Source organism: Cydia fagiglandana, chromosome 24 (genome assembly GCF_963556715.1).
Source record: "Cydia fagiglandana chromosome 24, ilCydFagi1.1, whole genome shotgun sequence".
NCBI classification, from domain to species: Eukaryota; Metazoa; Arthropoda; class Insecta; order Lepidoptera; family Tortricidae; genus Cydia; species Cydia fagiglandana.
Window position 1 is genome coordinate 2,190,165 of NC_085955.1, and position 16,573 is coordinate 2,206,737.

At 36.1% G+C, this 16,573-nt stretch overlaps 1 protein-coding gene across 1 annotated transcript in view; it reads left to right on the forward strand.

Moving 5' to 3' along the window:
• The window catches only part of LOC134676308 (complex I assembly factor ACAD9, mitochondrial), a 33,048-nt gene extending 17,028 nt beyond the window's left edge, over window positions 1–16,020 (forward strand). Inside the window, exons 5-10 of the mRNA XM_063534683.1 lie at window positions 8,711–8,861; window positions 9,719–9,870; window positions 11,357–11,472; window positions 13,867–14,024; window positions 14,926–14,997; window positions 15,783–16,020. Coding sequence (XP_063390753.1) covers window positions 8,711–8,861; window positions 9,719–9,870; window positions 11,357–11,472; window positions 13,867–14,024; window positions 14,926–14,997; window positions 15,783–15,996 — 863 coding nt within the window. The 3' untranslated portion in view covers window positions 15,997–16,020. The remainder of the gene's footprint in view (window positions 1–8,710; window positions 8,862–9,718; window positions 9,871–11,356; window positions 11,473–13,866; window positions 14,025–14,925; window positions 14,998–15,782) is intronic.
• Window positions 16,021–16,573: the final 553 nt, after the last annotated feature.

Sequence of the window (16,573 nt, forward strand, 5' to 3'; positions counted from 1 at the left end):
AAAAATGTTTCGCTTGTTTGGGTATCAATATTAGCACGAGCGGTTAATCAACAACTTTTCCCCTTGTAAAACAAATAAGGTAGGTGAAGTGCAGGCATATCAGGCCCGGCGGGTAGCAAGGCCCAGCATTCAAAAATAACAGTTGCTCCCTATTATTCCCAATTATTCTGAATTTGTACTTGTTGCTAAGAAGGCCCACTGTCAGTGCAGGTAAAAAGGTCCAGTCCCGGGCCTTATTGAACATATGAGATGAAATATTAGATTAAAATATTTTAAGATAATTTTGAATATTTTTAATCTCTTATTAATAAGGTCGATTTGAAGAAACTTCTATAAAATTATGACTTATAAATAACACTTGCACTGCGTGGGCTGTCAAAATTGCTGCAGACTTTTCTTGGTCTAACTCTAATCATTTATCACTTGCTTTATTGACCTAAAGACGTTTATAGATCAAAAAGTCTAATAACATTGCGGTACTTATACTTTTTAAAGGCAGTAACTATTTACAAGCGACTTTTTTTGTTAATACATAGGTAGGTATTTACGATAGAAGTGCGAAAAATAGATATTTTGCAACGAGTGACAAATTTTAACACACGGCCAAAGGGAGTGTTTTAATGTGCTTATTATAGCACCGGTGTCGTAATGTAGCACCAGATGTACTGTCAAAATTATGTTAATATAATACTTATTTGTTACGAATAAATATTTATACTGTAAAAAATTATCCCACCAAACACATTTTCATGTAAATTGTTGCTAAGACGAAACCATAAGACTCGCACTGTCAAAAAGTTGTCAGATCTCTTGTCGAGCCAAGCTTCAAACTCTACAAGCCCTAACTTCACTAACTCTACACCTTAGTCAAAATATGTGGCTTGGCTGTTTCGCTACCGCCACATGGGCATAAGGTGAAAAATTTATTAAATTCATTATTTTTAGGGTTCCGTACCTCAAAAGGAAAAATACTGAACCCTTATAGGATCACTCGTGTGTCTGGCTGTCTGTCTGTCACAGCCTATTTGCTCCGTAACTACTGCACCAATAAGTTGAAATTTGGGGTGCCCCTTAATACGCCTAACATTAATTGGCATAATATGAATTCGCATAACAGTTTTGGCATAACATTGAACAGGCATAATATTAAAAAAGCATAACACTTATTGCGCATAATAATGAATCCGCATAAATTAAATATGCATAACATTATTAACTATAACTTTATTTGGCACAAAATGAATTAGCATAATTTAATAAAGCAAGAGAATTAGATGGATCAGGGCAAAACCAACTCGGTTAGGTCAGGTTCACAAGGCTCAGGCAGGATCGAGCGAAACAAAGCGAAACAAATAATAATCTTTTTGCTGTAAACATTATTAAGGCGTAGTAACTGTAGTAAGTTCACGTTCTTCTTTTTTTAGTATTTTTTTTTGTTAGGTTTTAGACATAATTTTAATTATTTTGATTTTTTGGGCAATTTTTTTTTATCGAGCAATAGTCAAAAACTCAGGATTTGAATCGCTGAAGTCCCTAGAGAAAGACCGCAAGATTGCTAATTAAATATTTGGCAACCGTATTGTGATATTTGTGATCTAAAAAAGCGCTACATTTACTTAAAACTTCGTTCTCTGGGCCTACTGAACCTTAATTCGAGCCGCTCTGTCTATATTTCTATTTATTTGCCTTTTATATTTATATCATTTAATAATTATGCAAAGTAACTTTATGCTTATTATATTTATCCCAAGTCATCGTTATGACAATTTACGTTATGCGCATTAACATTATGCGTACTCAGTTATGCGGAATAATGTTATGCGATTTAGAAATTATGCGTAACATACGTTATGCCAAATTGAATTAGGAGAATTACGTTATGCGAATTAATATAGACCCTGAAATTTGGTATACACATGTAAGTCTATAACCCAAGAACATACATGTAAAGTAAATAATAGAAATTCAAATGTGACGTTCCATGGGAAAAGGTACCTTATGAGGGTTTCTAGTTTCGGAGTTATGAAATGTTTTGTAAAGAGGTGAAAATATGCTCAATTTTTTTTTATTGTGTGATCTCAAACCTTAATGCGTAACGTTTGTTTACCTGTTTTTATTTTTGTTATAAGTTAGTTATAAGCCTAGTAACGTCGTCTCAGAGTGTAGTAAAAAGGTACCTTATGGAAAAAAGGTTGAAAATTTCCAAAAAAACTAGTCAATACGGGAAAAGAAGTTTGGTAGAGAACTGTATTAGCATTCTGCAAAACTAATTTGATAATTTCAGTTCTGGTTGGGGCGCCTAGCAAATATTATAACCGTACATCGACCGACATTATAAATCCAAGTAGCCTGCTATTATACTAAAGTTACTCTCGTCAAGTCTTTCTTAACTAGAATAATCTTCATTTGGTTTGGTCGCATGCAATAAATCAGCCATTGGTTTGCTGAAAAATGCCAATACCCGACGCATTACCTTATGGAATATCTAAGGTCATTGAACCTCAATGCCGCTTGTCTTCAATGGCAACCAAAATATATTATTGATAAGAAATAGACGATTTATAATATCTTTACCCCAAAATATTATTAGTTTATCCTAACTGTTCCATCATCATCATGCCTCATCATGTAACTTAACCACAAGGTACCTTTTCATTACATACAAATTATTGGTCTTTTTTAAGATTATTATGACGAAGAACCAATTAAATTTGTGGCAGTTTAATGTAAATTAATATTTTCTATTCATAAAAGATAAAAGCTTCAATGTGATTGATGTTTTGTAGTGATGTATTATTAGATTTATTTCCATAAGGTACCTTTTCGTAAATGTATGGAGCATACTGTTATTGTTATGTAAGTTTAAAGTGGCATAAGGGGTTAAATATAGTATTTAGTTGGGGTTTTAGGATTTATTTCATTTGAATGACAGAATTTCTTTCATATTATGTGCTCAGAAAAATTGATTGTGTGTTACATTAAAAGTAAAAATATTCAATTATCTGATTTTATATGAAAAAGTCAGAAAATACATTTTCACCTCTAAATCGGTATTGTTTTTTGCTTAAACTGTCTCTCAGTGTCGTTTTCTAATAGATAAAATTTAAATCTAGAGAGCTCATTGCAATAAATCGTGAAAATGTAATAAAACTTTATTTTCAAGAGACTGGTTAGTATACACATAAATCAGTCGATATCAAAGGTTTCTATTTGCATTACAGAACAAGTCGCAACATTTTTTAAATCTCAGATATATAAGGTATTATTATTTGTAGTCAACTATGTAACTTACTTCAGGAACATAGTTTTTTAGGCAGCTAAACTTAAAACTTCTGTATCGTAAAGTTGCTCATTTCACAACATTATTTTCAAAAAATCATATCTCTTCTTTTGTATTATCGATAGCTTATTTATTGTAGATTACTGGGGTATGCATAACTCCATACCCACCATAAGGTACCTTTGACCGTGGGACGTCACAAATAAAGGGGTCACTTTTGAGATGAATGATAAATAGAAGAAAAAAACACTATATCTTGTTATATATCAAATTAAGGGGCTCATTGTGAGAACCTCAGATATATTTTTTCATAATTTTAAAATAAATAGTTTAGAAGTTATTTAAGAAAATACGCAAAAAATGACCATTCCCCGCCCCCCCCTTATCTCCGAAACTACTGGGTCTACAATTATGAAAAAAATACACATATTAGCTCTTTTCCTATAGATGCCAGAAAAACCTATTAGAAATGTGCAGTCAAGCGTGAGTCGGACTTAAGTACCTAGTTTTCCGATCCCTACGGGTTTTTTTAAAGACATTTTACTCACTTTTCTCTAAAAAAAATATATATTGTTAAAATTGTGTAATGTACGGAACCCTTGGAACGCGAGTCCGATTCGCATTTGGGCGGTTTTTGTATTATACTTACAGTAGTTCTTGTAGAAATGAAACGGCCAAGCCACATACTTTTGGTGTAGGGCTAGTAAAGTTAGAGGGCTTGTAGAGTTAGAAGCTTGGCAAGAGATCTGATAACTTTTTGACAGTGCGAGCCTTATGGTTTCGTTTGGGCAACATTTTACATCAAAATGTTTTTGGTGGGATTTCACTTCTTTTTGTAAGTTGCTTATGACAATCTTCCATGCCCTAATTTAAAGGGTTGGGGGTGATTTACTATTAAAAATCCTGAAATAAGTATCTGGGGGCATCTGTTACACAATGTACTTCTTACTGATTCCCCATATAAACCCTTCACCCCGTAAGGGTAAACTTTGGAGTTAAAATCTGCCTTCACCCCGTAAGGGTAAACTTTGAGGTTGAAATCTATTCTATATCCTTCCCCATAACAATACCTATCTACATACCAAATTTCAACTAAATCGGTTCAGCGATTATTGATTCCCCATACAAAATTAAACCCCATCTTCATCCCCTTAGGGATAAATTTTTTTTGAATTTATTTGTTGTTTGTGTACTAAAACTATCTTACATACCAAATTTCAGCTTCTTAGAGGACTTCAGGAAGTACCCGGTATTGATGATCATCAAGTGAGTGAGTCAGTGACGAAATCGAAGTTTTTAGATATGAATAAAATCTAAAGTATAAGAGCTATGCAATTGATATGCTTCATAAGTCCGAGAACTTTGTTTATCTGGTATAATCCAACCCCAAGTTATGAGGGTTCCAAAAAACGACGAAGCGCTTCGAGAAAAGGTAGATAGTGCCCTTGCGCTTTGCTCGTCTTGGCAGGGGCACTGCCGTGCCCCCAGATGTTAAAAGATGATACTACTATAACTAATAAAGATTTATGTTTAGTTACCTACTATTTTCGCGTAAACTAGACAATTTTTATATCTTTAGTTATTAAGGCCCAAAATAATTATTTTCACTTATTATAAATAAATCCTCCTGTTATGAAGTATCAAATATTGTTATTTGTATATGTATAACTCTTAAGTTAAAAACAATAAAATCTGTTATTACCTACTGTCAAAATGATTATTTTTTGCGGGATTAAGTAATACACTGCTAGTGTTCAATAAGGCCCATAATAGGACTTTTAAGGTATATTTTCCAAGAGTATCGTAATATTTTTATAACTATTTTGGTATAATGAAGAAACTTAAATAAATGAGAAACCTATTTGAGTGAGTTTTTCATACTTCATATCCTGTTTATTAAAAAAAACCATTTTAATTTAAGGTGGGCTGTATATAGGCATATACGGCCCACACGGAATATACAATAAGGTAAGTGGCCTCACTTACCTTATTGTATATTCAGGATGTATACCGTGTAATATTGAGCAGTTGGTTTATAATATACATATTATGATATTGACCTTGAATAGGACAGGACATGACAATAGGAACCAGAAATAGGTATAGTTGGTCAAACCATTTGTCAGTAAATAAAAACAAAAAACTATATTCATCCTTTTCTTTTGGGTGCTAGTACTAGTGTAAGTCAAAGATAGTATGATGATTCTCTCTGTCTATGTTTGAAATGAGACTTTGTTTTTACAAACTATGTATAGTAAAAAATAGTTGTGAATATCTTGTACATTTTTATTACAATATTAGTCAAGATAATGAAATATAGCTGGTCAAGCAAATCTTGTCACTAAAAAAAGGCGCGAAACACAAATTTTCTATGGGACGATATCCCTTCGCGCCTACATTTTTCAAATTTGCCGCCTCTTTCTACTGCCAAGATCTGATTGACCAGCTGTAGGTATTTTTACGTAATAAGATATTTTAATTTCACGTAATGTCCGCATCTAATTTATACATGTGCACGGTAAACAAACAAATGAATGATAAGAAAAGACAGACAGTGTTACTGAGCGGGAGGTGGGGCGAGGGGCGAAGTATAGGTAGGCTATGATAGGCTCTCGAGCGCCGCGCCGGCGACTGACGGACCAGCGCGGCGTATGTATGAATTTCGCGCCTTTTTAACTAGATTTTACTATTACAATGCAAGCTACACGCAGAAATTTCTTACTTTCCATAATATGGCTGCGTATATTATTTTATAGTAATAGACTTATTTTTACAGACTCTAATTCAATATTAGATCTTATAGGACAAAAAACGCATATTAATTCTAGAGCATATATCTTATTCTTCTAGCTTTTTAGCTTGCCTATTAACTTAAAAAATGAGATATGTTGTTGTGGATTTATTAAACTTTAATTCAATATCGACAAAATAATAAGCTAATTGTAGTTTGATAAAGAAGCACGTTAAAAAAATTTCTAATAATTTTACATTATAAAGCGTCATACATATTATAAACAATGGAACTTAAACATTGCACTTTAATTCAATATTAAAAAATCATTACTAAAAATATATAAATACCTAATTTATATCTAACGCTCGTTCTAACTTTTCATCATATATTGCAAATATGCTTAAAAATATGTCCCATATCAGATAAGTATCACTTTTTCAACTTTAGAATTATCAAAACTTATAGTGCAAAAATCCGGTCCCACTACTGAGCTATATGGTATCATACTACATTCATAAAAGGCTGGCTATAATTAGTTTGTCTTCCCCATACATTAGAACACAATTTAACCGAATCAATAGCATGAGAAATGAAACGGATATTTCTTGTTTTCTTTGCATTAGCATTTTTCTCTCGATAATTTAATCAATTTGCAACATAAGTAGAAGAATCCTCATATATCCATAAATATCAAAATATAAAAGGACATACATTTTCAGAAGAATTCCCCGTGCGACGTTGCCAAGTGGTTTAAAGTACAACATGCTCGCAACGTTTGGATGTCAATAACTCGACAATGAAAAATTATATTTCAAATCAATTCAAACTTGATATTTTTGACAGTAATGGGTTACTTAAATAAGAAGGCATTTTTCGCCCGGGTCTACTATGGTCAAATGGTCTAGTGACTTTTAGCTACTGAGTATAAGTCTAACAAGTTGAACAGCATGACAGGGTTCAAACCACGAACAAAGACTCATTTCTTTTTGTATTTATTTATTTATTTTGTTTCATCTTTTTGGAAATTTTATATGCCTTATTTTAAAAGTTATTTTAAGTAAATGTGTTGTATTTGATTATTTCATGTAGGTATATCATTTCAATAAAATTTTGGAAACTTATTTTATACCTGGTCAAGCAAATCTTGTCAGTAAAAAAACCGGGCAAGTGCGAGTCGGACTCGCGCACGAAGGGTTCCGTACCATAATGCAAAAAAAACAAAAAAAAAAGCAAAAAAAAAACGGTCAGCCATCCAAGTACTGACCACTCCCGACGTTGCTTAACTTTGGTCAAAAATCACGTTTGTTGTATGGGAGCCCCATTTAAATCTTTATTTTATTCTGTTTTTAGTATTTGTTGTTATAGCGGCAACAGAAATACATCATCTGTGAAAATTTCAACTGTCTAGCTATCACGGTTCGTGAGATACAGCCTGGTGACAGACGGACGGACGGACGGACGGACGGACAGCGAAGTCTTAGTAATAGGGTCCCGTTTTACCCTTTGGGTACGGAACCCTAAAAAGGCGCGAAATTCAAATGTTCTATGAACGATATCCCTTCGCGCCTACATTTTTCAAATTTGCCGCCTTTTTCTACTGACAAGATCTGCTTGACCAGCTATACTTCGTCGATAGTTGACTTCTTATATACCTATTCTGCGATCCTAATTAGCCTCATGCATGACTTTTTTTTAATTATTTTAATCATTATTTATATCCTTTGAAATCGGAAAATAAAAATACTTTTATAAATCTTCCCATAATATTATTAAAAAATAATTAAAATACTGAAAATATTTTACTCACGTAAGTTTAGTTTCGAAGAATAACATACGCTTAAAATAATTCAAAAGAGAATGCTAAAATTATAAAATAAAAAAAAACTGGCATTGTCGGGGTTTGAACCATGTATCTTAGCTACAATCTGATTTTTTTCAAAATAGAGGCTACGGGTGCCACGAGCACATGACATTTGATGGTCGAAAACATTAGTTGCTTCTGAATGCGTTGTAATTCTTAATCGTTGCTCAAACAAGAATTTATTATTTAATTTCCAATCTTTTTTCAACAATAAACATTTCATCCGCTGCGCCCTCTAGGTTACTTTACTGTAACATTACGAATGTGCTGACATTTGACACTGACTTTAAGGTGACTTTAAGTACGTAAGTGTGCGTGAATGCAAGAAATTGCAATATTTTGCAGTTGGATTCCGGTAATAACGAAATGAGACAATGTTGAGTTGAACATGTCTCGATTTAGATGTAGTATTTTTTATAGTTTTCGCACATATCAACACATCTTATGAAACTTTGTATTTTGGGAGAAATAGTGAAAATCCACAATTCGTGCACAGTGACGCCATCTTTTGGCTGATAATCGGCATCCCATCCCTAGACATCCACCTTAAGAAAACAACTCAAAATTTGCATTTGATTACTTTGCCTCACATGTGAATAAAATGCAACTTTGCTATTAGTTTTATATTAGTTTTATAGTAGCTTACAGTATATATTAGGCCATATTTACTGTAAAACGTTGTTCGATACACGTGCGAATAGGTAATTCGGTCGTGTTTTAATTTATCGCCACTCGTTTCGAATTTCCTCTTTTCCGCATTCGTATCGTAAATAACTATTATTTTAAATATAGTCAAACACCCTATTGTAAATGTACTCTATTTTCAATGTTACAGGTAAGCCTCTATCCGAAATGCCAACGCTCCGTGCAACAATTGGTTCCACTCTATTGGACATATACGCTTCAGAAAGCGCGGAGTATTTCACAGCTGGCCTGCTAGACGGTTATCTCAACCCCGACGCTGAGATGGAGATGGCTATGTGCAGGTAAGGGGCTGTGCACAAATCACGCGAGGTATTAATTCATAATTCATATATTTATTGCATCCATGGTAAGTATACAGGTGTTACATGGGTAATAGTTGTTTCACATGGGCCCTGGTTAGGGTTGCCAACTTTTTGTTTGGTGGAATATAGTATTTTCCAGAATAAGGCATCAAAAATATAGTACATTTCCAAAAATATAGTACTTTTAGATAAAATACTAAACATGAGTGTAATATACGTTTAATCGGAAATATAGTATTTTAGCGTAATATATATTTTTCCAAAAGTATATAGTACGGGAGCCAAAATATAGTACAATACTATATAATATAGTACGGTTGGCAACCCTAGCCCTGGTAGGGCACGGCAGTATTCTTAAATCTAAGGATTGAGTTTGTATGCAGTGGCGTAGCTAACATGGGTGGCACCCGGGGCGGAAATTCATCATCATCATCATCTCGGCCTATATACGTCCCACTGCTGGGCACAGGCCTCTCGAGCGCGACAGGGCTTGGGCTATAGTCCCCACGCTAGCCCAATGTGGATTGGGAAATCACCTTTGAATTTCTTCGCAGATGTATGCAGGTTTCCTCACGATGTTTTCCTTCACCGAAAAGCGACTGGTAAAATATCAAATGATATTTCGTACATAAGTTAAAGTTAAGTACCGAAAAACTCATTGGTACGAGCCGGAGTTTGAACCCGGGGCGGAAATTGTGGGTGGGTATTTTCGGCTACTCTTTGACTATTTATAATTAAACTAAAATATAATTTAACTAAATCAGGCCCGTAATGTTTTATGAATAAGGGGGCAAAGTATAAATGAAAAAAGAAAACATTTATCTTGATATTTTCAGAAACTTCATAGCGTCCGCCGGGCTCGCCAGAACTCTAGACCTCCTGTCTATTCCACCATTGGAGAACCAAAAGGACTTCAGTCGGTACCTCGAAGATATGCGCCTACTCACGTTCCGGGGCGAGAATAGAGATGGCGTTAATATATTCATTGGTAAGACATAAAATTAATAAACAATTTGACGACCGGTCTGGCCTAGTGGGTAGTGACCCTGCCTGCGAAGCCGATGGTCCTGGGTTCGAATCCCAGTAAGGGCATTTATTTGTATGATGATACAGATATTTGTTCCTGAGTCATGGGTGTTTTCTATGTATTTAAGTATTTGTATATTATATATATCGTTGTCTGAGTACCCACAACACAAGCCTTCTTGAGCTTACTGTGGGACTTAGTCAATCTGTGTAAAAATGTCCAATAATATTTTTTTTTTTTTTTTTTATTTAATTTAGCCTATAAGTTCGTTTTTTTAGCATTAGAAAGAACTCCACAGAAGCAAGCGTGCAGTTTTTATCAGGCTCTTTAATTGTTAATAATTATTGAATTATCTAATGTAGCATGGTCAATACATATGATTTACTTCAAATTATTACCGTTAAAAGTGCCGGATTTGGAACCACAGGCTTACTTCTGCGAAGTTCTTTCTAATGCTAAAAAAAACGGACTATATTAGCCTATATACGACCCCACAGACAAAACATCCTCCAGACCAAGCATAGTCGCGCTACCCCCTCTGCCACGCATACGGTAGTTTGACTCCATGTTCGAGTCGAAAGTGTCTTTGTGTGACGTCCGTGTCTTTGAACGGACCAATCACGGCACGGGACTTCGCTCACCTCGTCCCGCGCACCCCCGCATATTTGACATCATCGGTTGCATGAAATAATTGCTCTAAACTCGGTCTAGAGGATTCCTAGTCTATGTACGACCCACCGCTGGGAACAGGCCTCTCATGCGCGGGAGGGCTTGGGCTATAGTCCCCACGCTAGCCCAATGCGGATTGGGGACTTCACATACACCTTTGAATTTCTTCGCAGATGTATGCAGGTTTCCTCACGATGTTTTCCTTCACCGAAAAGCAAGTGGTAAATATCAAATGATATTTCGTACATAAGTTCCGAAAATCTCATTGGTACGAGCCGGGGTTTGAACCCGCGACCTCCGATTTGAAAGTCGGACGTTATATCCACTGGCTCGGTCACCACCGCTAAACTTAGAGGCCCACTGATTAACAGTCCGCCGGACGGTATCGGCCTGTCAGTTGTTCGGAACTGTCAAAATTTTGTTCTAACTGACAGGCCTATACCGTCCGGCGGACTGTTAATCAGTGGGCCCCTTATAAACTAAACTGTTAAAATTCATGGTCTTCCTTTTATTTCTGACACTATGTTATTTAGAAAAAAATAATCCTTATGATGAAGCCTTTCGATCGGTATGATAAAACTACAGGATGATTTTTTTTCTCGTGTAGCGGGTTCGATTCCCGATTCAATGTAATTATTTAAAAATCTATGAACGTAGTTTAAATTAAAATAATGTCTTCTTTCAGCAAAATATCCTATCTACGATATTAATTAAGGCACTTTCCCATGATGTCCCATAGTCTTGGGACATCCTGTATATCAAAAATATTACATTTCAGCTCTTAATGGTATCCACCACGCCGGAAAAGTAATGGCAGAAGAAATAAAGCAGATAAGAAACCCGCTCTTCCATCCCAGTTTCATCGTTAAGAAAGTCTTTGCGAACCGTCACCAGGTAATTATCTTAAAATAATACATATAGTGTAGTAAATAAAGGTAGTGGACCCCGCAGTAATTCCTCAGCCAGAAAAAGCTTTACAGTATGATAAAGTATCAATAAATAAAAAGTATTGTATAAATGTCCAAAGAATAATAATAATAGTATTTAAGTAAATACCTAAAGTCTTAAATCGTTAATACCTTTTTACGGAAAATTGCTCCGTTTAAACTTTCTTCTCCGGACATGTTCATGTAACGTATTGCAACAATATATGAAATATCAAAAAAAAAAAATCCCCGCAGAAATACCAATATTAACAAAATATAATTTTTTGGCGTGGCTTGGACCGGAAAATTGCTCAGTCTAATTTTTTCACTGGAATGCCATTTTATTGCCGATTTATACATACAAATTGGAAATCTAAAAAATTTACCATGTAACTATACTTTTTTTCAGAAATTGCCTTTTTACTCGCTGTGGAAAATTTCTCTATCCATTTTATTTATTGAATTAAGTTCAAGTTATAAAAACATCCAAAAAAGTAACGAGCGTATTCAAAACTAAACATATCGGGAGCAGTGTATAGGGAGCGGGGTGTACAAGGGATGACAGTTCTTTTGGATATTTTGGATTTAAGTATATACGTGACTACTTAGTATATATTTAAAAAGAAATCAGGCTGAGAAATTTTCCACTCTCAGTTTTTTATAGTTCTAAAATACATAAACTTGGGTATGCATTTTTTTTTGGATTTTCTTACCCACTACGCCAAATTATATTCTAAGATCATATAAGAAGGAAAAAATGACCGAGCAATTTTCCGATGAAAATGAGCGCCAAAAAAGGAATTATCGTAAAAAAAATATTCTCATGTTTGACAAAAGTTTTAGATTCTTTTCTAGTATCACATACTGATACAAATAACTTATTTGGTAAAATAATTTTGGACGGAGGAATTACTCGGTTCAATATATAAACAGATTTGTATTTTTACGAATAAATACCTAACTTAGGAGTGGTTTTTTTTTGGATATTTATATGTTAGTTTCGGCTCATACTATACAATAACTAAGCAAAATTTCATCGACTGAGAAATTAATGCATGGGTCTCCATACAACAACTTGCTTCGTTTACTACACTAATAAACTAAGCATAAAACTAATTAAAAACTAAACTTAAATACAAATATAAACTAAATAAGTATAAAATAAATCGCCTACTAAAGCTCGTCCCGGGCTGCCCCCGACGCAAAGGTGCCCATCACGTTTGCTGCGTTGCCGCGCTTAGACCCATTTGCACCATTCCACCAACCCGAGTTTAACCGGTTAAACCTGCAGTTACCATGGTTACCAGTACAATTTGATATTGGGATAACGGTTTAACCGCTTAACCCCGGGTTAGTGGGATGGTGCAAGTGAGCCTTAGTAGGGTAATTCGTCAATTACTGGCCACTGTTTATTAACTGGCCACCCTGAACTAAAAATGAATTCTATTCACCTATAAACAGAATTCGTTTTAGTATAATCTTCTACCTCGCGATATCCCGGCATTTTGCCACGGCTCATGGGAGCCTGGGGTCCGCTTGACAACTAATCCCATGATTTGACGTAGGCACTAGTTTTTACGAAAGCGACTGCCGTCTGACCTTCCAACCCAGAGGGGAAACCAGGCCTTATTAAGATTAGTCCGGTTTCGTCACGACGTTTTCCTTCACCGAAAAGCAACTGGTAAATATCAAATTATATTTCGTACAATAAGTTCCGACTCATTGGTACGAGCCGGGGTTTGAACCCGCGACCTCCGGATTGAAAGTCGCACGCTCTTACCGCTAGGCCACCAGGTAATTATCATAGCTATTATAACAAAAGTTTCTTTACAGTACATATGGTCTTATTTTCCCGTACTAGTGCGTAAAATAGCACTTTTCTTGCGTATGACAAAAGTTTAAAGGGCCATATGTACTGTAAAACGTTGTACGATACACGTGCGAATAGGTAATTCGCAACTCGTGTCGATTTAAAACACTCCCTTCGGTCGTGTTTTAATTTATCGCCACTCGTTTCGAATTTCCTCTTTTCCGCACTTGTATCGTAAATAACTATTACAGTACATATGACCCTGCTTTTCCGCACTAGTGTCGATTTAAAACACTCCCTTCGATCGTGTTTTAATTTATTGCCACGCGTATCGAAATTCCTCTTTTCCGCACTTGTATCGTAAATAACTATTTTATTACTAGTTCCGCTGCTGCAGTAATATAAAGGTGACAGTCCATTTCCAACGACAGCTGCATTACTGTTCATTTTACTATGGAAATTGACAATGACAGCGACGCGTTCAGTACCGGTAGTGCAGCTGCGGTTAGAAATGGAATGTTACCATTACTGTCATTTCGTATCTTTTTATAGGAGAAAGACGATCCCAAGTTGAATCTCTACTTGGCTGAGCATTTACATCCTTCGCTCCGACCTGCCGCCGAGCAATTAGAATACAGTGTGCTGAGAATGAGGTTCGCGTGTGAAACTATCATGGCGCGGCACGGAAACAAAGTCGGAGAGGCGTTCACGTGAGTTCATTCATTCATTCATATGCCATACTCTCAGAGTTAATTCGGCCATTCACTCATCAATCATTCTCTCATAGTTCATTCGGTCATTCACTAATCAATCATTCATTCATATGCCATTCTCTCAGAGTTTATTCGGTCAGTCACTCATCAATCATTCATATATGCCAATCTCTCATAGCTCAGTTTATCCATTCTTCCATTCGTCATTAACGTTCCCCCATTCATCATATACTCATTCCTCCATTGGTTATTCATTCACAAAACAATCCTTCATTCATTCATTTATCCATTAACCTTTCAATTGTCCATTCACCATTCTTTCATCTATTCATTTACCTATCATTCCCACATTTATCCGGTCATCAGACAACCATTCACCATTCGTTCCTTTATAACCGATCACTCATGCAATCGTCGCTCCGACCGGCCGCCGAGCAGTTAGAGTGCAGTGTGCTGAGAATGAGGTTCGCGTGTGAAACTATCATGGCGCGGCACGGGAACAAAGTTGGAGAGGCGTTCACGTGAGTTCATTCATTCATTCAATTACTCATTCATTCATCCATTCATTCATCCATTCATTCATCCATCCATTCATCCATCCATTCATTCATCCATTCATTCATCCATTCATTCATCCATTCATTCATCCATTCATTTATTCATTCATCCATTCATTCATCCATTCATTTATCCATTCATTCATCCATTCATTCATCCATTCATTCATTCGTCATTTTCGTTCCTCCGTTCAAGATTCACTATTTCATCATTCATTCATTTTCCGTCCATTGTTGGTTACTTATCACCCTTTCATCCATTCATTCGTCTATTTAACATTCACTCATTCATCTAATCGTGATTAATTTTTCATACATTCAAGACTCAATGTTTGTTGCAGTGAACTGAACAGATTGGCGGAGGCTGCGACAGAGATCCTCGTCATGACTGCCGTCCTAGCTAGGGCTTCAAGGTACAGTCACCATTATAAACATACAGAATGATTAAAAAACATGATTTTACCCTCTGAGGGCTTACCGCGAACCACGTTCGACGTGTTGCCTCCCTGTCACACTTACGTACAAATTTACAAGTGCGACAGAAACGCAACACGTCGAACGTAGTTCGCGGTAGGCCCTCTGGGCTCAGTTTTTTAAAAATGTACCCATATATATGTAGCCATAGATGGTAGGATCCTATAGATGTGGCCTACCCCGTAAGGGATATGAGTCGGCATAGATGACTTCATAAACGCAGGGATACCATATCGGTAAAAATTACCCCAATATTCGATATCACGTTGGTACGATTACCCTGCTCGCAATAGTCGCAATTAGCTGTGTAGTTACACGATATTAAAATTGTTGAGTCAAATGTCAATGGGCCGTCCTTTTTTAGGCGTATGAACAATGAAATTGAAATACCTATATTTCGTACATAAGTTCCGAAAAATTGGTACGAGCCGGGGTTTGAATCCGCGACCTCCGGATCCGCACTTTTAATCCGGCGTAATCAGAGCGTATGGGGCTATTCATAAATTACGTCATTTCAAATTAGGGGGGGGGGGGTCTGGACATCGGATGACGGTAGCATGAAGTAAGAGGAAATGGGGTCATTTGAAGCATGATTTTTGGATCATTATAGCCCCCCCCCCTATAATCATGGGGGGTCAAAAATCCTCAAAAATCGATGACGTAATTTATGGACCTATGTTGTATTATAATTTTTAATTTTTTATAACAAATATGTCTTCAACAGATCGTACTGCATTGGAGTACGGAACGCAGAATTAGAAATGAAACTGGCCGCGTGTTTCGTCGAACAATCCAGGGACCGAGTGCGAAAACTTATAAAAGAACTAGACGACGGGGAATTTATTAATTTAGACCATTTCAAGCTGCAGTTTGGCAAGAGAGTCCTTGATACCAAGTCAGCTGTGGTTGAGAAGGCGACTACTAGAGTGTTTTGGTAATATATAATAAATGTTATGGATTATTACTTGAGTTTTTTTATTAACCTTTCATAGTAAAATGTGGTCGAAAACCTCGGTCAGGATCCTTATTAATCATAATCATAATATTTATAATATGGACCTGGGTATGTCCTTAACCCTTTAACCGCCAGAGTCTGATATATAAGACATTACATATCCAGCTCATTTCGCCACAGTCTGATAAATAAGACAAAGATCTGATTTGGTTTTTACAGCACATTTATAACTGTGGCGACACGAGCACGCTCGATCAAAAATTGCTGGCGGTCAAAAGGTTAAACTACGTCCAAGACCACCGGTGGACGGGCAGCAGCGTCCCTCGAATTCGGTGTACTCGACTGCGACGCCAACCCGCCTGCCAAGCGTGGCGATTATGGCATTCACCCCCCATCATGGAGATCCAAGGGGAGGCCTATGTTCAGCAGTGGACGTCTTGTGGGTGAGATGATGATGATGATGATGATATAAAGTACAGGTCACATTTTATACAGTGTATAAAGATTATATTTAAGTATGAATTTTCACTACATACTGTAGGTTGTATTTAATATATTAC